At 45.8% G+C, this 22473-nt stretch overlaps 1 protein-coding gene across 1 annotated transcript; it reads left to right on the top strand.

Annotated features, from left to right (window-relative positions):
* The first annotated feature begins 346 nt into the window (after window positions 1-346).
* Window positions 347-14070, top strand: PCDH12 (protocadherin 12). Its single transcript, XM_078653529.1, has 4 exons — window positions 347-3400; window positions 8970-9061; window positions 9923-10077; window positions 12178-14070. The coding sequence occupies exons 1-4, from the start codon at window positions 458-460 to the stop codon at window positions 12624-12626; spliced, it is 3639 nt and encodes a 1212-aa protein (XP_078509655.1). The 5' UTR covers window positions 347-457; the 3' UTR covers window positions 12627-14070.
* The last annotated feature ends 8403 nt before the right edge of the window (window positions 14071-22473 follow it).

Raw genomic sequence — 22473 nt, 5'->3', positions numbered from 1 at the left:
CCGTAGGTGGGGTTTCCCTGAGAGAGCAGCCTCCTGATATAGCCCTATTGGTCGATGCGTCATGTGCCACTTCCTAACATAGAACGTTTTTCCCTGCCTCCACAAACCCACAATGGTGTGTCATCTCCAGAGTGCGCAGTCCTGCTCCCGGCTGCCAGAGGCACGGGAAGCCGGGGCCATATCTTCCAAGGATCGCTGAATGGGCATTGTGGCTGGAGACGAGGACAAAGCATCTCGCATTCCCTGCTCCCAGCCTCTTCCAAGGCGCACCCGTCGGATGGATACAAATTAACGCCCCAGATCCAGGAAGACTGATTCCTGAAGCCACGACCTGCAGCCAAATTTGAGTGCGAGAAAACCAGAAAGGAATTCTTTAAAACTCGACAACCTGCTTTCTCCCATCCTATTGGTGTGTGTTGTTTTACTTGAATCCTACTGACCCGCCAAGCAAGTGACAATGACTTTAAGGCTGAGAACCTTGGCCCAGAAGGCATTTGCCTCGGTGCTCCTGCCCTGGTGGTGTCTGCTGGTCACATGCGAGGAGGGAACCTCCTTTGCAGCCAGGTACACCGTTTTTGAAGAGGTGCCAGTGGGCACGGTGATTGGTGTCCTACCCCGAGACCTGGGCTGGGAGGGACGGCCGGATGAAGAGTTTAAACTCATGCGGGTGCCCGGGGCACTCCTGGTCCAAGTGGGTTCTACAGACGGGTCCATCTCTACCGCCGGCCGCTTGGACAGGGAACAGCTATGCCAGATGCAGCACTCCTGCCTGGTCTCCTTCGACGTCCTGGCGACAAAAGCCTTGGCGCTGATCCACGTGGACTTGGAAGTCTTGGATGTCAATGACCACCAGCCCCAGTTTCCAAAGGCTGAGCTGGAGTTGGAGATCTCCGAGAGCGCTTCCTTGCGCACTAGGATCCCCTTGGATCGAGCCTGGGACCCTGACAGCGGAAGTAATGCCTTGCAATACTACTCTTTGTCTCCCAGTGAGCACTTCGCCTTGGATGTCATCTCGGGTTCGGACAGCACCAAGCATGCCGAGCTCGTGGTGGTGAAGGAACTGGACCGTGAGTTTCAATCTTCATTCGAGCTGGTCTTAACCGCTTTGGATCATGGCCTTCCATCGAAATCAGGTACAAGCCTGATCAGAATAAATGTGCTGGACTCCAACGACAACAGCCCAGTGTTTGCAGAAAGCTCTCTGTCTGTGGAAATCGCGGAAGACACCATCCCTGGGACATTCCTGATCAACCTCACTGCCACTGATCCCGACCAAGGTCCCAACGGAGAAGTGGAATATTCTTTCAGCAAGCACGTCCCTCCAGAGGTGCTCGACACCTTCAGACTGGACCCCAAGACTGGCAGTCTCATGCTTGATGGGCCGCTGGACTATGAGGGCAGGCGCATTTATGAGGTGGACGTGCAAGCCCGGGACTTGGGTCCAAACCCCATCCCTGCCCACTGCAAAGTCCTAATCAAGGTCCTGGATGTGAACGACAATGGCCCACAGATTCATGTCACATGGGCTTCACAGAATTCCCATGTCCCGCTGGTGTCTGAGGCACTCCCAAAGGACAGCTTCGTGGCCTTGATAACAGCAAGCGATCCAGATGCAGGGGAAAATGGCCAGGTGGACTGCAAACTGCAGCAGGAACAAGGACATTTCCGGCTGAAAAGGACAAATGGAAACAGCTACATTCTGTTGACCAACACCACTTTAGATAGAGAGCGTTGGGCAGAATACAATCTGACTGTTCATGCCCAAGACAAAGGCGAACCACCTTTCAAGAAGATGAAAGACTTGACCATCCATATTAGTGATGCCAATGACAACCCCCCATTGTTCGATAAGATGGGATATCAGGTCTCAATCGCAGAGAATAACCCACGCCTCACCCATCTCCTCACAGTGACAGCCCATGACGCTGATGTTGGACATAATGGGAGAATCACCTACAGTATTGTAGACTCTCTTATTTGGGGCAGTCATGTGTCCCGGTGGATCTTTGTGGATCCCAACACCGGTGAAATCTTTGCACTTGAACCCCTCGACTTTGAAAGAGGAGCTAAGCTAGAATTCACAGTTTGTGCCGAAGATGGTGGTCAACCCAGTCTATCCTCAAGTGTGCCATTGACAGTCAACCTTTGGGATGAAAATGACAACCATCCGGTGATTGGGCAGCCAGCACTGAAGAGTAGCAAGGCCAGTGTCACCATTATGGTTAACCCAGATTCTGGCCTCCTGCTGACCTCTCTGGAGAAGCCAGGCCCTGGCAGAGTGGGCTACCTCACAACGGTCGCCACTGTGCTAGGTTATCCAGTGACTCCGTCTGCCATTGGCATTTCGAACAGCTACCCAATTCTGAATATCATTGCCAATGACGCTGATTCAGGAATGAATAGCGCCTTGGTCTATTACATCCTGAAGGGGAACAAGGGCAATTTGTTTGCAATGGATAAGCATTTAGGGTTAGTGTATCTCAACATCAGCAATGCCAGCAGCCTCATTGGCAGTTCCTGGGAGCTAGAAATTATGGTTAGCGATCAAGGGGATCCGCCACTTCACACCAAAGCACTTTTAACTTTTATTTTTAGCAACCATCTGGACCACTTGAGAAACTCTGCTGAGTCTGGGAAGCTCAGTCCATCTGTAGTGACCGTCATTTGCCTAGCCGTGCTGCTGGCAGTCTTTCTTCTGATACTAGTGTTACTCATGTCCATATGCAGGACTGACCGGAAGGAGAACCGAGCCTACAACTGCCGGGAGGCAGAGTCCTCTTATCGGCAGCAACCTAGGAGGCCCCAGCGGCAAATCCAGAAAACAGACATCCTCCTGGTGCCCGCTCTCAGAAGCAAGCAGGAAGAACAGACCAATGGTGGGGAGTCTACTTCCGGTGCTGAGGCTCTGGCGCGGGCAACTGATGTGGAAGGACCCGGGGACGCCCCTCTGCAGGCCCCGTTCCACCTGACGCCCACATTATACCGGACTCTTCGGAACCAAGTCAACCAAGAAGCTCTGGAAGGCAACCAGGAGAATGCGGATCCCTTCAGCTGGTCCACCTCGGCCTACCGCACTCTTCAGTATCAGAGACAGCGGAGCGCCTCCAGGGAGAATCTGGTGCAGGAGGCGGCAAAAACTTCGCCTAAAATTCTGACCAACCCGGGCAGCCCCCAGGTCTGGCTGGAAGGCGATGGCAGCCCGCAACTAGCTATCACGGATGTGGAGGCCTTCGGGCCAGGGTCCGGGGCCACTCTGAGGAGGCAGAAGAATGCAGACACCAGGTCTAAGTCAGACAAAGACCCCCGCCAGCAGATCCTGAGGAGCCTAGTGCGGCTGTCCATGGCAGCCCTAGCGGAGCGGGACCGCGTGGAGCTGACCATGGACTCCCCTCATGTCCAGGTGAGACCTGTGTAGACAATGGAGTGGAGGCAATGAACGGATGAATGTTGCATGGAAGGCCCTGATACTGCAGAGGCTACTGGCAGCTATCTAACAGCTATGCTCAAGCTCAATGCAGGAACTCACAGCTTTTTAGCGACGGGGTCTGCTTCTAACACTATTGACGACTTTCTGCCTCTCACAATGCCTATCCCTATGAACTACCCACAGTGGCGGTTTCTCACATTGCCTATCACTGCAAGCCCCACTCACAGCATAGCAGTGTTTGCTTCTCCCACTGCAAGCTTCTCCCTGACCATAAGTGTCTGCTTCCCACACTGCGAGCTATGAGCTCACTGCCACAAGTGTCCACTTTATACGATGCCTGGCACTGCAAGATTCTCACAGTACCTAATAGTGGCTCCTTCCCACACTGATTACTACTACACGCTTATGTTACTGCCACTGCCACCAGTGTCTGCTTCTCCCACTGCAAGCTTCTCACTGAACCTCTGGTCCACCACTACTCACACTGCAAGCATCCAATTCACTGTTCATCTGTGCCTACTTCTCACACTTCCTAAGAGTGTCTACAGCCTACTGCTATGAACAGCACGCGCTTCGCTCAGTGCCTATCACTGCGATCGCCACATCAGTGTTCTCACACCACTTACAGTTGCAAGCTTCTCATGGTGCTCATACATAAAACTCGTACTGACCAGTCATATCTGCTTCTCACGCTGCCTACCACTGCAAGCTTCACCCACCTCCCATGTGTGTTTGGTTCTTGCACTCTGTCACACTGCAAGGTTCTCACTGTTGTCAACTGTCGGTTTCTAACTTTCCCTCTTACGACAAGCTAAGCTTCTCACTGTCCCCGAGTGTCTGCTTCCCACACTGCTTCCCACTGTATGATGCTAAGGCTGCCCACCAGTACCTCCTTCAAACTGCCTGGCACTGCACGATTCTCACACTGTCCAATAGTTGTAGTAGTTTCTCAAACCACCTACCACTATGAGCTTCGCTCACTGCCTACCAGTGTTTGCTTCTCCCACTGCAAACTTCCATACCAGTTTCTGCTCCCTCAATCTGCCTCCAATTGCAAACATCTGTTTTGTCAGCCTCATGTAATTAAATTACCATTGGCAAAGCCAATAGGAATGACGTATGCCACTAGCCATCTGCAGCCTATAGCACTGTACGGAATTGCACCGAATTTGGCAGAAAGGTAGATTTGGTTACGCAGATCAGGCTTTCAGTTATTTGGTGTAAATCCGCTCAGTAATGTGTGAGAAACTAAAGGAAATGCAAATTTGTTTATCTGTGATCGCAAGCTTTCACAAATATTAACGAGCTCGTGAGGAGATCTGCAGACCTCCGATTGGCTGCCAACATTTCAACCAGGAAGTGATGCCATTTTGCTAGATAACATGTACATATCCACCTTAAAAGAAGTTAAATTCAATGCTAGGGCTTGTGAGTAATACTTTACTTTTCAATGTTTTTTTTGTTTATGTTTGTTAACATTTTTTGGTCATCATTATGTATTTAAATTATGTGTTCAGATTACATTAATTCAATGGCAATAGTACATTTCCTTTCTGCCAGTAACAATCATATTTTCCCATGATGGTTATTAAAACTAAAAAGGGTGTTTTATATCTATTCTAAGTATACCTGCTTGCTAGGATGCCCCTGCACTATTCCTTTAAATTAAATTTGATGTTTAATATTTTTATTGAAAGCATTTTGATGCCACATTTACATGGAGCAATGTTTTCTTTTTTTTCTTTCTTATTCTTTTTGGCATTTGCTAGCAATAAAAAAAAAATCATACCAGCTTGCCAAGACCGGAGATATTGCCTTTGCCCAATGTTTATTAACTTTGGCGTCTCTCTAATAGTTTCTAACTCGCCTAACTGGCTGAACTACGGCAATATTTGGACCCGTTTGCAGTGTTTATAGGACTTGATGCATTAAAATTAATTAAATCAGTCACACCGCAGATCGTATTATCTCTCCCATAAAATTATTACCCAACTCAGTACTACTCGTTGAATAGTGCTAATAAGGATGAAAGTCTGAGTCGGCCCTACTAGCTTTACAATACACAGACCAAATAAAGATCTCTGTTGCCAGAGCTCAGCCCCCAGAGCCTTGTCACCAGCTTGTTATCATTATCTCTCAGAAAGGGGGCCACTGGACACTTGCATCTATGTTTAGGGAAATATGGCGTCTTGTGTCTATTTTGAGGAAGAACGGTAGAAAAACAATTCTTCACTCGTATATGGTTTTAAAAACCATAACCTTGCCCCATATATGATAACGACAATATCGGTCATTTATCTAGTGCACGTCACTCACAGCTCACTCATGGCAATATTGTCAGTGCATTCTGGGGGAGGGTACTCTTTCTTGAATATTTACGAGATTATGTTTAGAATACATAAAAAAAATTTACACTCAATGCAGTGAAATCAGCTAATGGAGTAAATTTAAAAAGTTGAACTGAAAAAAGCCTTGCGTTATTTAATAACAATTCTTTTGCTGCCATAGCGAGTATTTGGCTCTCGGGGCCAACTCAGACTCCGTCGCCGCTCTCGCGCTGGCACTGCTCTCACTGAAGGTTTGCTGGGACGCCCACGGTCCATGTTTGCAATAGCGTGGAGGGGTGTGACAGAGGCACTGATATATTACATGGGAGAGAGAGCGAGAGAGAGAGAGAGAGAGAGAGAGAGAGAGAGACAGAGAGAGAAAGAGAGAGAGAGAGAGTGAGAGAGAGACAGAGAGAGAAAGAGAGAGAGAGAGAGAGAGAGAGAGAGAGAGAGAGAGACAGAGAGAGAAAGAGAGAGAGAGAGAGAGAGAGAGACAGAGAGAGAACGGGAGAAAGACAGGGAGAGAAAGAAAGAGAGAGAGAGAAAGAGAGAGAGAAAAGACAGGGAGAGAAAGAAAAAGAGAGAGCAAGTGAGAGAGAGAAAGAGAAAGAGAGACAAAGACAGAGAGAGAGCGAGAGAGAGAGAAAGAGAAAGGGATAGAGAGAGAAAGAGAAAGAGCGAGAGAGAGGGAGTGAGAGGAAGAGAAAGAGAGAGAAAAAGAGAGAGAGTGCAAGAGAGAGAGAAATGGAGAAAGAGAGAGAAAAAGAGAGAGAGAGCGAGTGAGAGAGAGACAGAGAAAGAGAGAGAAAAAGGGAAAGAGAGAGAGAGCAAGAGAGAGCGAGAGGAGAGAGAGAGAGCAACAGAGAAAAAAAGAGAGAGCAAGCAAGAGAGAAAGACAAAGAGAGATACAGAAAGAGAGAGAGAAAAAGAGAAAAAGAGAAAGAGAGAGAGAGCGAGAGGGAGAGAAAGAGAGAGAGAGAAAGAGAGAGAAAAAGAGAGAGTGAGTGAGAGAGAAATAAAAGAGAGAGAAAGGGAAATAGAGCGAGAGGGAGAGAAAAAGAGAGAAAGAGAGAGCGAGAGGGAGAGAAAGAGAGAGAGAGAGAAAGAGAGAGAAAAAGAGAGAGAAAGGGAGAGAGAGAGAGAGAGACAGAGAGAGAAAGAGAGAGAGAGAGAGAGAGAGAGACAGAGAGAGAACGGGAGAAAGACAGGGAGAGAAAGAAAGAGAGAGAGAGAAAGAGAGAGAGAAAAGACAGGGAGAGAAAGAAAAAGAGAGAGCAAGTGAGAGAGAGAAAGAGAAAGAGAGACAAAGACAGAGAGAGAGCGAGAGAGAGAAAGAGAAAGGGATAGAGAGAGAAAGAGAAAGAGAGAGAGAGAGGGAGTGAGAGGAAGAGAAAGAGAGAGAAAAAGAGAGAGAGTGCAAGAGAGAGAGAAAGGGAGAAAGAGAGAGAAAAAGAGAGAGAGAGAGCGAGTGAGAGAGAGACAGAGAAAGAGAGAGAAAAAGGGAAAGAGAGAGAGAGCAAGAGAGAGCGAGAGGAGAGAGAGAGCAACAGAGAAAAAAAGAGAGAGCAAGCAAGAGAGAAATACAAAGAGAGATACAGAAAGAGAGAGAGAAAAAGAGAAAAAGAGAAAGAGAGAGAGAGAAAGAGAGAGAAAAAGAGAGAGCGAGTGAGAGAGAAATCGAAAGAGAGAGAGAAAGGGAAAGAGAGCGAGAGGGAGAGAAAAAGAGAGAAAGAGAGAGCGAGAGGGAGAGAAAGAGAGAGAGAGAGAAAGAGAGAGAAAAAGAGAGAGAAAGGGGGAGAGAGAGAGAGAGAGAAAGAGAGAGAAAGAGAAAGAGAGAAAAAGAAAGGGAAAGAGAGAGAGAAAAAGAGAAAGAGAGAGCGAGCGAGAGGGAGAGAAAGAGAGAGAGAGAAAGAGAGAGAAAAAGAGAGAGAGCGGGTGAGAGAGAAATAGAGAGAGAGAAAGTGAAAGAGAGAGCGAGAGGGAGAGAAAACGAGAGAGTGAGAGTGAAAGACAGCGAGAGAGAGAAAGAGAAAGAGAGAGAGATAAAGAGAGAGAGAGATAGAGAAAGAGAGAGAGACAGACAGGGGAAGGGAAAGAGAGAGAAACAGAGAGAGAAAGAGAGAAACAGAGAGAGAGAGAGAGATTTTAATAACTCTGGAGTATAAATGTGGTAAAGGCAGCGAGCATAGTCAGAAAAAGGGGTATGAAAAATAGTAGAGTGTTTTTGAGGGAAGGAGCAGAAGTGGGATTGAGAGCTAACATAAAGAAGTTCCCAGAAAAACTATTGTAAGGGTGTGGGGGCCAAGTCTGGAATAAAATTCAACAAGCACTGGAAAAGCCATTAGGATGGCTCCTTGAGAAGTGTTTGCTGTTTGGCAATTTTATTTGTGTTACCCCTGCCTGCCCTATAAAAAAATCCTATAATGAAACAACATATGAGGCTACAACAACTTATAAGGCAGCAGTAGAGTCCCTCCCTGAACAGACTCTAGAAGCAGAGTTAAGCTGCACCCACGAAGAACGGTGTTATAAGGAGGAAGAAGATAAAGTTTGCATTGAAAGTGCTCAACTTCGAAGGCAGACAAAGGGAAATAAAACATGGAGAATACTCTGAGAAAGGGCAAGTATTCGTGTGGCATCTTAATGAAAGCTCCTAAGCTCGTTTTTACTCTTAACAAAATAGCAAAAATCGACCAGCATGGTTTCATGACAGCAAAGTAAAACAAATGAACGTGCAAGGACGATTAGTGAATCGCACTGTACCTTTAAAACAGAGCAAGGCATCCAAGTAGCGAGCATTTGTTCAACCACAAAACCCACAAGACAGCAATGTCTGCGCGTCTGGCTGCAGGGTTGCCATTGCAAATATCTTGCAATTTGGGCCATGATAGGAAGTTGAACGTTGCATCCATTTCAATGATATGACTGGGCACGTTTCACTCCATCCGCAAGTGAGCAACGCAGCTGCAAAGCCAGGAGGCCATGGAAGCCTTTAGATTGAATACATACACAGCTATGGTCACAAACATGCAAGTGGCATGTAGTGTTTCACTTGCATGTCTTCAGAGAGGGTCTCTGAGGCCCTTCAAGAAGGCACGATTCTCTTTTTTTTTATGGTAAATGCAGTGTCTGCATTTCCAAACCATTTTCTTTTAAAATAGAACTTTCATTTGAGCAATCTCCTAATACTGTGTTTCATTCCCCTTGTTTTATAGCAAATCTCCCAGCTGCTGTCCCTCCTGCACCAGGGCCAGGTGCACCCCAAGCCCAACCACCGGGGCAACAAGTACACAACACGGAGTCCAAGGTGAGAGACAAAGCAGTGGGTGGTAACAACCATACTGGAGTCAGTAGGACACCGGTGGTGGGTTTAATTTATTAATTGCTGAAGTGTTTAGGTGGACGCTGGACTGGGAGCACACTGCATCCTGAGTAGGGTTTCCAGATGGATTCATGTCACATTGGTGTCATGTGCGTTAATCCAATTGCCTCAGTTAACCATACACAAAACAGATGCCAGAAGGCACTGACTTGTCTTTCGAAAGTTCAGGTCTGATAAATAAAGGGTCTGTTGACATGGGGTGATCTGGTAGCCTCAGACTTTGCTAAAGGATAAGTACATCTGACGTGGGGTCCATGGGCTCCTGCCTTGTGCTCTTTTTTGCTGCTCAGGCCTCAGATGCAGCTCTGCCAGATCCAGCAATCACAACCAAATGCTTTTCAAAGACTACAGGGTCAATGGACAAGCCTCATATATGTGCTTATTAATGGATTGCATTAAGTTGGCTAGCACAGCTGCTGGGTCTGGAAGATGGACTGGTGAATCCACAGCAGGGATCTGTCTTTGACCTGGTGGCCACAGGTTGGATTCCTGGCAGGTCCACATGAGCTCTACAAGTACACCTGCTAGGTCTAGTGTGACAATTGGCCCTGTCGTTTTAGCCAGCAGCTCTTGGGAGTTTGATGGGCTTCCAGTCTGTGGATAAAAAGCAAGGACTATCTGAAGGCGTCACCCATGACATAGGGTTATTAGGCATCTATGTGGCAGTTGAGTGGCAACATGTTCTTGTACAAGTGGAGGGAGGGTTGCTCTGGGGGCCGCTAAATATCAGGGTAACAAGGTCTGCCTCATCCAAAGTCACAGGATTTGGTTTGCTTTTTCTAACAGGAGTGCAACACAGGAGGCAGACTGGATGAGCACAAAAGACAGCGGGCATGGAGAGAGTGAGGCTGGAGACTTGGAGTCAGAGGTTGGCGGAGACCTGGCTGCTTCTCATATGCTCCTGGAGGATGGCCTGGAGAGCATCTTGGATCCTGAAGCTGGTGAGTATCAAACTTGATCTCATCCTTCCTGTGCTGGACAAGCTGTCGACTTGGTGAGGCCTGCCCTGAAGCCTAGCATCTGAGAAACCCAGGAAGGTCTTCATGTCACTAGGGACCTGGCCATACAAATGTCTGTGGGACTCTTGGTCATGTAGGCAAGGTGCCCCTATATTGTTACACATGGACACCAAATTGTTTCACGTCACAAAGCTGGTCCATAAAAAACCATTTGGTTCACTTTACATGGAAATTGACAGACAGATGTATGTGAATCATCTAACGGTACACCATGGTAAACCTTAAATTATGACTCTCCACCACCAGCTGGCATAGATGACAGATAGGGGACCAGACATCATATCATATGCTGATGACACACAAGTTATGATTTCAGTTGAGAACAATGTGGACACCTATAATGCTAAACTAGTGGGCTGCTTGTCGGGGGTGTCTTGCTGGGTTCAGAAACACTGCCTAAAGTTAAATGGGGACAAAAAAGAGGTCATCTTGTTTGGAAAAGCAAACTCAGTTTTGAATAACACCTGGTGGCCCAGTTCACTGGGCACCGCCCGACACCTGCCAAATCTTCTAGAAACCTGGACATCATTATCGATGAAACTCTATCTATGAGAGACCAGGTTAATGTGATTTGTGGAGTCTGCTTTGGCTTACTGAGGATGATCTGCAAGATCTTCAAATGGGTGCCCCATGGCTGCAGGAAGACCATTGTGAAGGCTCTGATAATCAGTCGTCTGGATTATGATAATTCACTATATGTTGGAAAGGTTGATTATCTGATTTCCAAGCTGCAGAGCATAGATCGATGTGGCTTACCCTGCCTGTAGCAGGTCGCATTGCACTAATTAAGATGATCCTACTCCCAAGACTGTTGAACCGCTTCTGTAATATCCCCCTTCCATTGCCTGCTTATCTAATTAATCAATTTAAATCAGTATCGCCCAAACTAATTTGAGCAGGGAAACAACTCAGGATAAGATATGAGGTAGGTGTGGCGCAGCGGCCAGAGCAGCCGACCCCAGAGCCCAGCGGTCACAGTTCGATCCCCGGCACCAGCTCATCTCAGCATCATGTGACTCTGGGCAATAGCTCACTTAATCTCCCCAACGGCCCCCAGCACATTGAAACCCTTAAGGGGGTGATATGTTTGCACTTCACAAATAGGAATTATTATAAGCTCAAAAACACTTCCCTTCCCTTATGGAGAGGGGGGCATGGTGGCCACAGATATTGAACTTTATTATTATGTTGCTCAAGCCCAATACACCAGGTGCTGGTTTGGAGGTATAAGGGAGCCTCCCCATGTGGTGACCGAGAGAGATAGCAGACCCAAATCCACTAAATACTAGGATTTTGGAAGACAGAGGTATTCCTACGAAACAGATGAAACCGATGGCTTGTACAGCATGGCACGGTATACAATATTGAACTATCTGGGCACTCCTGTAGTTTGTTAAGCTTGGCACATACAAGCGGGGCTTTGGTAACTTTTTATATGGTATTAGTAATGCTGTAACTAACATTTATATACGAATATATTTCTTGCTGCTGCGATGTAATATGGTATCCCGTGCTCTTGTTGTTCAAGTATCAGTTGTGTTGGACATCACACTGAAAATGAAATAAAACCTACATTAAAAATGGAGGGTGTGGTCTGGTGACAATACAATACACAATACTGTGAAGATAAGTATAGATTTACTATATTTAGCTCCTCGTATATGTACTTTGACAATTTCATCAAGGAACATATATGCAGAGGCAAAAGTAGTAAATCTATATCATTAAGTAACATGTATGGCGTTAAGAATTGTAATTCTGTACTTACCTTCGTGATATTGTGGTAGTGGATATTTTGGCTATGATATTTTTATAGGGCGATATTGTTGTAGTCGACATTCTGAAATATAATTTTACCAATGACCAGGCCTATCCAGTCTACTTATTACTCTGCTTTTTACTGATATATTGCTTTTTCTTGTCTATTCAGCACTACTGTTCCCTTGTTTCTGTGTCAGGCCATACATTAGTCAATAATTGCTGATCTGTGTTTGTTTTTGTCTCCTGTGACCCCTCTGCCAGGATATGAGGTGGATCCTCTTGGAGAGACGGACCACGCGTGGATGGCGAGACTCTCTCTCCCACTGTCTGCTGACTACAAGGAGAACCTCTTCACTCCAGCCTCTGCCAGCATCCCTGAGAACGAGCCTGCCTTGGCCACCAGTGCAGAGAGAGATGAACTAAAAACCTTCCTCACGTTTGGTAAAGCTGAGGCCGAACATGGTGATGACCCACAGCTGACGGGCAACTTTCTGTCGGAGATGAACTCCCTTTTTGAGATGCTTCTGACACAGAAAGCAGAGTCCCACGCTGCCACGGCCTCAGAGGTGCTCCTGAGGCTTTCTGCCTGCAGCAGGACCCTTGGGCTAGACATTGGCAATGGCGTGGTGGTGGAAAACGAGTTGGGAGAGCCCGGAGATCCTCTGCGTAGCCCAAGCAGGACTGAGGTGCCAGAGTGGACATCTGAATGAAATGTTGGCCACTTTTAGCCAGTGACGATGCAGATCAGGTGAGACCACCTGCCACTATGTCCGCTTGAGAGAGGACTGTTCTTCATTCGTGGCTTTGAACTTGAGCCCCATGGACTGTGCTCCTTAAGCAAAAGGGCTTCGCAAAGCAGGACTCGAAACCCAATGATTGTCTAGATCTGAGACATTCAGGAGATCTGCAGCTTTCAGTACAGAAGGCATTCAAGAACCACAGGTCATGGTGGAAGACTGTTGTGGTCTGGGGCGATAGAGGGTCTTGCGTCCTTCTCAGAGAAAACTGTACTTTGCTCAACTCTAGACTACTTGGGCCCTGTGGTGCTATGTTAAAGAGGGGCAGGTGCAGGTTGGGTCAGCCTGTTAGACCTGGTTGAGTATAAGACTCTAAGAGTGGGTAGTCTGCAGGCATTATCGACTCTTGCATTGTGCTATAAACAAGTCTACTTTCACCGAATATTCTGTAAGTGGATGTTTAAAAGTGAGTGAAGGAGGACACGGGTGAATTAGTCTGTGCACAATGGACTGTTTGGAGACCCCAAGCATATGTTCCAGGTTTTCATGGTGGCATATGAGACCGCGATAGGAAAGCTCTATAATGGACATACACTGAGACTGCCTTACTTTCACTACAAGGGTGTGAACTGTTATTGGTGAAGCAGAGCGGTGCGTAAATTAATGTCTTTCATGGTGCTAATAGTAGGATTGGGTAATAGTCACTACACAGTGCCTCCCTGCCCTCACGACCCATTGCTATTCCTTGGTGCTACTTGTAGGGTGGAAGACCATGGGCCTACTTGAACATCAAGACCCAAATCACTGCTTGTCCCTTCATTCCAGGTGCACATGGGTATTGCACTGTTTGCTGCTCCAGAGAAAGAGGTTGGGGCAGGACGGGTCGGAGTGGTAAACTAGCGGCGAGACAAGGATTTGTGGTGGAGCTCGTGGGTTCTTGCTCTATGGAACTCAATAGTCGATCAAATGTCTACATGGGTGGTGAGAGCTCCCAACAAAACCAGTGTGTCTGCTTGTAAATAGAAGAAAGGCCTCTTGAAAACAAGGAAGGCCTGTGTGTCCATTAAGATGGTGGCCACATTGGTCTTATTCCAGCACACAGTGTTTGCCTCAGGTACACCTTAACGCACATAAAAAAAACCTTCACCGTAGTTTGCCAAATCGATCAGAACATGGGCGTGATTATGTTCTCAATATGCACCTTTTCCCCCTCCTACTGTATTACAAACCTCACACTCTCTGCAATACTTTGTACACACCACATGCTCACGGTGTGCCATCTAAACTTCTGCTTAATGGTTATTTATCTCTTGACTTTATGGCGCTGTTTGCTTACACTGCTATAATTTGGATGAACATTAGTGAAGATCTTGGGTTCTCCTGTTTGAATAACCTGTTGATAAAACAGTATTGCTCATGTGGTTTCTCGTTTTTTCTGCCGTTATACTCACTCTCTTTTACAACAAAGACGCCTCGCCCATCCCTCTTAGTGTCAGATTTAGGGGGACCAGCAACAACAAGGTTCTTCCTTGTTTGAGTGACTCTATTGTACTTTGGCTTCTAACCCCCCACCCTGTTATTTTGGTTAGAGCATACAATGAGCAATGGGGTGCTTTGGCATGAAGGTGCAACGCAAAATTGAACGACAGTCTGGTACATTTTGGGGCGTTCCAGCATCATGTGGCTACATAGGTAAGGTTAACAGATGACCCCATGTCACAAGAACAGGAAAAACAGTGACCCGGTGACATTCAGCCATCTTGCAAACCTACACCTGACAGGTACAGTGGCAGCAGATGCCTCCCTGCTTGCCCTACAACTGCTAGAACTGCAAGAGGGATCAATAGACGCCACACCTATCTGCGTTGACTACCCACAATGTACTGAATCTAATGCTGCTTTAAAGAACAGTGGTACACGGAGTAAGACTGCCAGCTCTGGGGAACATTTATCAATGGCGCAGCAAGTGCAGTGGCTTTGGGGTCCAAGTGTCCGAGGGACTCTGTGCCCCACATACAGCTGTTTTTTTATTACCAAACAATCTATGGGGGCTCGATTTTTAGGTTTGATTTGAAATGGTGCTTATGCCATTCAGGTCGAACATATTCTATTCTATAAATACTTGAAGGGGCTTTGGTTCAGACCCTTTTGGCCATTAGTTTCCTTGGCTCATAAAGCGTCAGTCATTGGCTTGAGTCACTATAAATCACATCTTGGATCACACCAAACGAATATTTTAGTCTCACCTTCCTTCTTTTGGCGGTGTGGGTGTCTCCTTCTACCTCGACTGGAATATAAGGGGGAATAGTTTATATCTGAAAAATACACCCATCTTTATACATTTAATTATTTATCTCGTCCATGAATGTTATAATCACAAACCTATCAATTTTAGGTCTCACCTATGGGTTGAAAAGACCTATTGTGGACAATGCCCAGTGCTTGTTTTGTAAAAGGATACATGCCGGGGCCCAAAGATTTCTAAAAAAAAAAGTCTGTGACGGGCACTGCTGAATGCAAAGGCTGTGTGGTCTTGTTTCAACTTCATGCCTCTTTAATGCAGCACCAGTTACTGTTACTGTTTTTCTGTCATTTGCATCCTGCGTCTTTCCCCCTTGTATGTTTTTCTCCCTTGGATTAAAGTCTGTTGAGGAAAAATAAGTGGCATTACCCAAAAATCAGTGCTGGTGGGCCCATCGTCAACCATAATCTCAAATTAACCAATGCTTACAGTGGGCCTTGGGTTCAGCCTATTGCTTACCATTCATTGGGTTTCTGGAGAATCTCATTTGCTTCACTCTAGCTTGATGGCTTCCCTTCCTCTTCTTGTGTTTGTCCTTCCCCTGAAACATATCGTCTTTGCCATCATTTTGACTGGATGGCTTTTATCCTTTCACTGTCATTTTCAGAGAACTATGTTTTTCTTTCTTATTTAGCACTCCATGGGAGTGCATGACTTTTCTTGCTTTCTCACTTGTGTGCTGTTTTTACCCAAAAACTTACTTCTCATCACTCACAGTGTTGCTTTCTTCAACTCCCCATCTCGTTCAACCCCCCAGATTTTTTTTCCACAACATTTTTTTCACATGAGTTTCTTAGTTGCTTGCCTGGACCTCCCAATCGCCATTGTTTCCCACCTGCTATATTCCGTTTCTGAGGGGCCTGGCAGCTGCAGTTTGTTTTGGTATGTGTTTTCGTATAGACTTTAGAGATGTTTTTTTTTACGTGCCCTCTTGGAATGGTACGTTAAAAAACAAAACAAAAAGGCAGTCACGTCAAGCCCTATGATCGCATGCATGGTGAAATCATTATGTTGGGCCTGCGTAGTCATTATGCAGGTGGTACATGCATGATAAGACATGGGTGTACATATTTCATTACGCCATTATTTGCCAATACTGCAGACCATTGGCAAAATTGGCAAAGCCAAAAGTTCTGCTGAAGTGAGACCTGATAGCTTTGCAGATGTTTGTTTTAATTGTTCTGCACCACAGAAGGCTTATTCTATTGCTTAATTGATGGCTCAAGTGCGAGTGTCAAACCTACTGGCTTTACCAATGCTGGTTCTTGCTGACATTAGGCCACCTGGCCCCCTTGCTATGCAACACCGGTAACTCAAAACTCATGTCATATGCGCCATTCGAAAATTCACTAAAGGTTTCGGGGTCTTGATGCAAAAAGATTGTGGACTCCAACCCTATCGGTTCAGAGCTCTTAAGTTGCCCCAGGTCAAGTGTTCATGGTCTGCCAGACCATACTTTTTTTTTTTTTTTAGTTCACATCCTTTTGCATCCTGATTCTTGAGGTCTTGCATTTAAAATTATATTAGACGAGTAAAAACTACAGTTCCCAGAAGACTCAGGTAAGAAAAAGAGCTCGAGAGCCTAAGCGTGTGATCTTCAGGTGCGTCTTCCTAACTGCCCACCACTGCACTGTTTTTGACTCTGTCAGCCAATCGTGAAAAGGGTCCGCCTGAAGAACTCCCTGGAAAATAAAATAAAACTAAGTCAAACGTCAGGGATCGGAAAAGTTTGACAGATCGGCAGCAACCCACAGCTTGAAAACACAATTGGTTTCCAGCAGCAGGGAATACTTTCCACAGCAGCTGCTGCTGTTTGTTGTTCAGTGAGGGGCTGTACCATTCTGCACGCCCACCTGCCTCGACGACCAGGCCGGGCACCAACATGCTTGATGAGAGTGTTCAAACTCTGGCTACCAGCATCAGTATTTCCAGGCACAATGAATAAAAAGACACAGAGAACAATCCATGGTTGGGTGTAAGGATGGTCGGTGATAGTCGAGTTCTTGTAAATAAGTTGGGGAGTAGGTAGTGTCATTTATGCTAAGATTATTCCCAGGCGTCACACATAAAACCCTCTAGTGGGCCGGTTCGTGTGGCCAGCTAAGCTGAGGGTTCCTCTTTGAGGTGGACTGAGGCGCTTCATGCAGAGCCTCTTTTCAGCTCCTTTCCTGAGGTGCAGGAGGGAGCCTGAGGTCTGGAGGTTGTGGGTGAGCAACTTGAAAGTAGTCTTTCCTTTTTTATTTCTCACCCTCATACAGATTTTGGTGAACAGACCTAATGTATGCAATATAAACTTAAAGGAAGCTTTGTGTGTGCCCCGTGCTCATGATTCAATGTCTTTCTTACCTATCTCACTTCCCTGCTCATGATTCAATGTCTTTCTTATCTATCTCACTTCCCTGCTCATGATTCAATGTCTTTCTTATCTATCTCACTTCCCTGCTCATGATTCAATGTCTTTCTTATCTATCTCACTTCCCTGCTCATGATTCAATGTCTTTCTTATCTATCTCACTTCCCTGCTCCTGATTCATTGTCTTTCTTATCTATCTCACTTCCCTGCTCATGATTCAATGTCTTTCTTATCTATCTCACTTCCCTGCTCATGATTCAATGTCTTTCTTATCTATCTCACTTGCCTGCTCATGATTCAATGTCTTTCTTATCTATCTCACTTGCCTGCTCATGATTCAATGTCTTTCTTATCTATCTCACTTGCCTGCTCAAGATTCAATGTCTTTCTTACCTATCTCACTTCCCTGCTCATGATTCAATGTCTTTCTTATCTATCTCACTTCCCTGCTCATGATTCAATGTCTTTCTTATCTATCTCACTTCCCTGCTCATGATTCAATGTCTTTCTTATCTATCTCACTTCCCTGCTCCTGATTCATTGTCTTTCTTATCTATCTCACTTCCCTGCTCATGATTCAATGTCTTTCTTATCTATCTCACTTCCCTGCTCATGCCTCAATGTCCTTCTTATCTATCTCACTTCCCTGCTCATGCGTCAATGTCTTTCTTATCTATCTCACTTCCCTGCCTACGATTCAATGTCTTTCTTATCTATCTCACTTCCCTACTCATGCGTCAATGTCTTTCTTATTTATCTCACTTCCCTGCTCATGCGTCAATGTCTTTCTTATCTATCTCACTTCCCTGCCTATGATTCAATGTCTTTCTTATCTATCTCACTTCCCTGCTTATAATTCAATGTCTTTCTTATCTATCTCACTTCCCTGCTCATGATTCGACGTGTTTCTTATCGATCTCACTTCCCTGCTCATGATTCGACGTGTTTCTTATTGATCTGACACAAAGTCCACATTTGTAAAGCGCACAATCACCCGTAAGGGTCTCTAGGCGCTGGGGGCCGTCGGGAAGATTAAGCGAGCTATTGCCCAGAGTCACATGGTGCTGGGCTAACCTGCCGCCGGAGGGGATCGAACCGTGGTCCCCAGATTCCAGCGTCAGTCGCCCTGGCCGCGGCGCCACACCTCTTCCACCTTCCCTGCTCCTGATTCAATGGCTACCGTCTCTACTCTTGTGATTGTCCTCTATAAGGAGCATTTCAGCCCCACCAGTGGTTGGACTGGATGACATGCTTCCTTCTAGTACTGATGTCAGATCTTGTTTTGCATTGCCTGAGGTACTATTTTCTCTCCCTCTCTTTCTTAGTGACGTAGCAAGGATGGGGTAGCGGTCTGCCCCATGTGGCACAGGTTTTCGGGGTAGCAACCTCGCTCCTCCACTCTTACATGCTGCCATCATTTGGCAAATGCAGGAAACGCCAGCACAACCCCCACCCTGCTCTTACATTAGGCCACCATGGGCGGCAAAATCAGGGACTGCCACGGGCAGCACAAGGCCTAGCTACGCCACTACTCTTTAATCCTGCTCCATCGTTCCATTTCCGTGAGTGTTTTATTAAAAAAGCAATAAACCCTTTTCAGAGACCTAGTACACACAAGTGCACAAACATGGCGGCCATCTTATATTTATTTTTCTTTGGCTGCTTAAAAAAATATTCCACAACGGCCACCGCACTTGTGTATCCAAGTGCGCTGGCCAGTTTGTTAAAAAAATGCATTGGCAATGATAATGGGAGTCACAGGCAAAACATATAATATTAGCTTTGCAGATGCTTGTTAATTTTGATAAGCGTGGCTCAAATCCACCTGAGCGACTTACCTCACTCATCTATCATTCTCATACTGTTCAACGTTTACATTACCCCCCTGGTTTATCTAGCGGAACAGTTCGGGGCTAAGATCATAGGGTACGCAGATGATACCCAACTGCTGTTCACCTGGCCAGATGATAACCTTGATACATCTATAGTCCATCTGTGTTTGTCCTCTGTATTTCGCTGGCTGACGAAGGCCCAGTTGAAATGCAATGAGGACAAATCTGAAGTTCTTTTTTATGGCTCCTTTCCCCCCGCGTTCATGAGCACTTTATGGCCACCTGACATTCCAGGCCCGAAAGAGATGGGGAGACCTGCCAAAAATCTTGGCATCTGGTTCGGAGAGGATTTAAGATTCGAGCACCACATTAAAAAACTCACTGGGACCTGTTTTGCGACCTTAAAAATGCTCCGCAAATTCTTTCCCCTGCTCCCAAGAGAGGCCAGGGAGTCTGTTGCTCGAGCGCTCATACTGGCCAGGTTGGACTATGCAAATGCATTGTTCAGTGGAATCCCCTCTTACCTGGTAAAACGCCTACAAATTATCCAGAACGCGACTGTCCGTCTATTATTCAATATTCCTAGATGGAAGAGCGTTCGCGCTGAGATGCGCACACTCCACTGGCTCCCGGTTGCACAGCGCATCCTGTTCAAATCTCTGGTTTTGGCGTTTCGTGCTACCCATAATCAAGGCCCCCAGTATTTGAGAAAAAGATTTACTAGCTATGTCCCTACACGCACCCTGAGATCCTCCACTCTGTTTCAACTGTCCCTTCCCCGTTTTAAACGTGCCAGACTTGGCGGTCAGTCGATCGCGGTGGTTGTGGCTCGCGCCTGGAATGCTCTTCCTTTTCATCTGCGCTCCACACCTACAGTAGCTGCATTCAAAAAACATTTGAAAACACATCTGTTTAAAAGTGTAACTTAAGAGTCCTTTCTATGTTCTGCTGTCTGCCTTTCTCTCTCCCGCGCCAGGATACTCCCCAGTAGCAGAGCGCGCTATAAAATGGTTTATAATAATAATAATAATAATAATAATAATAATAATAATATAATAAGCCAGCCAGACAGTGGAGAAGAATTAGAAATATATTTATTAGGACATAAGATTCATCTGCAGATGGGCCCCGTCAGGTCTACACCCCAGGGAGTGCGCCGAGAGGACTGACCCATCCCATCATGACAATACATTATAACATAGCATGGCAGGGTAAGGACACGCCAAGACTGGAAAAGTACTGGGCTCAGCAGAGGGCGAACAATAGCCTCACACAAGAAGCATCTGCACCTGCAAAAGCAACATTTTCTCTCAAGGCCACGGAGCCGAGACTCAGCTTCTCCAAAGCATGGAAACATTTCTGCAAGAAAAATTCCCAAGGCGAGAGATGCTGAAACCAGGGATTTTCTGCTCATAAGGGAGGGGGGAAAACTGTACCATGAGACATTGGAGCTGCAGAGCAAATGTTAGCATCAGAAGTCTCTCTGCCATAGACAAGCCTCTCTCTCTTATGAGAGAAGTTGAAGCTTGCATATTACAAAAATAGCTCAGTGGGTTGCAGCACATGAATAATAAACTGTAACTGCATATTGGTTAGACACATTAGGCTAACATATTCATAACCTCATTAGAACATTCTGCAACAGGAAAATTACTATCTATCAAACCCTCCTTTTAGCCTATTGTGGCTAACATAAGTGCAGCCTTTATTGCTTAAAGGTAAGGACTATACAATTCTAAAGGCATAACTCATCAATCAAAGGGAAACAAAATAAAAACACAAGAATAACCAATAGTATATCATCATAAAAGATATCTGGTATCGGGAAATGAAATACTAGGATGAGCATGATCACAGAAGTAGTGCAGCATACAATAGGGCAGGAAATGCAGAGGCAACAAGTAAAAGAACTACCCCTGCAATACCTACTAAGACAATAATTATTCTCTGGGTGTGAGGCACCCTCCTTTTTGACTAATCTAAGCATATGTTCTCGGGGTACCATTTCTCTATAACACTATGAAATGATCGGACTACTTAAAAATACATCACAGTTTAAGTCATGAGCAGGAATTAATGCAAATAAGATCAAACGGTCATTATCAGGGAAAACACCCTATTGAATTCTATACTGAGGGCTCATTTGCATTATCAGCGAGGACCTATATCTAACATCCATGAAGTAGATGTTTATCGGGCTGAGAAATGTGTTTTACTAAACTACTCAAAGTATACTAACCCTCACAGCTACTTCCATAGGGCAAGAATACAGTTTCCCACCCCTGTGTGTGTATGAAGGCAATGACCCACACACCCAATAATTTGCAGTACTATAAATACCATGTGTCTGGTGCAACATTTGAATACTACATCATCCTAATGAACTTCCCAGTGCTCCTCTTCGTGAGGAGCTAGGGTACCAATGACATTCTCAGGTGGTGTTGGAATAATACTCATGAGGGTATGCGCCAAGCAACCAGAAACTAATTCTCTAAAGAGAAATATGAAAGCAATAGTTAGGATACAAACAAACACAACATTAAATTTGTAGACCATGAGAACCAAATGAGATCAGGGACATCTGGACAAGGAGCCGCAGAGGCTGCTCCTCCTGGGGAATAGGAACATTCAAAAGGGACTCATTTTCCTAGCTAAAAGTCCAAAGTAAACTAAAGAAAACAATCTGCAACACAGCCAGCCAGAGGGGAGTCTTCTCAAAAGGAAAACAATCTTGGCCAATGATGCAAAGTCTTTCTTGCAAAATTTAGCAACCACCAATCCAGGTAGTGCCCTCCACAAATTCTGTCCAGTGTCTCGCTCAGTACACCAGATATGAATCTAACAGATATTAAGAGCACTGTATCTGTACCCTAAGACTAAAGTCTCTCTCTACCTCCTACTTTTCTTCTCCTGGTGCACCGCTCTTCTGTCGAGGCCATAGATTGTATAAAGTGTGACCAGGTACCTCCTTATCAGCAGACAAAACTGTAGATTCCAAAACAGATGGGGAACAGGGAAACCTGAAGCATAACCACTGGAGAACTGGCGGCAGCCTCTTGCACAGACGGAACTGCCCCTCTCAAGTATTTCTGAGACACCGTTTCCAACCATTGGGAAATGGCACAAAAGCAAAAAGTGAGTTCTCCATCTCGGTCAGCCCTGCCCTTTTCTTACCCAGGAATCACACACCTACAGCAGCTTCAGCGGTACCTTGGCTCCAAGCAAGACTTCCGTTGGTATCTTCTGACGACGAGACTTGACTTGCACTGAGTCTTGAAGTTGGATCTGATGCTTGGGTCCCCTCTGGCTCCGGCGGTGTGATACATTTCTATT

The sequence above is a fragment of the Lissotriton helveticus genome, chromosome 7 (assembly GCF_964261635.1).
Source record: "Lissotriton helveticus chromosome 7, aLisHel1.1, whole genome shotgun sequence".
NCBI lineage: Eukaryota > Metazoa > Chordata > Amphibia > Caudata > Salamandridae > Lissotriton > Lissotriton helveticus.
This window is presented reverse-complemented; position numbering and strand designations above follow the sequence as displayed.

Excerpts from the sequence above, each read along its gene's own strand:
- PCDH12 (XM_078653529.1), top strand. The coding sequence starts at position 458 with ATGACTTTAAGGCTGAGAACCTTGGCCCAGAAGGCATTTGCCTCGGTG. Across the intron at positions 3,401-8,969 it reads TGGACTCCCCTCATGTCCAG|CAAATCTCCCAGCTGCTGTC; the intron begins GTGAGACCTGTG and ends CTTGTTTTATAG. Across the intron at positions 10,078-12,177 it reads CATCTTGGATCCTGAAGCTG|GATATGAGGTGGATCCTCTT; the intron begins GTGAGTATCAAA and ends CCCCTCTGCCAG.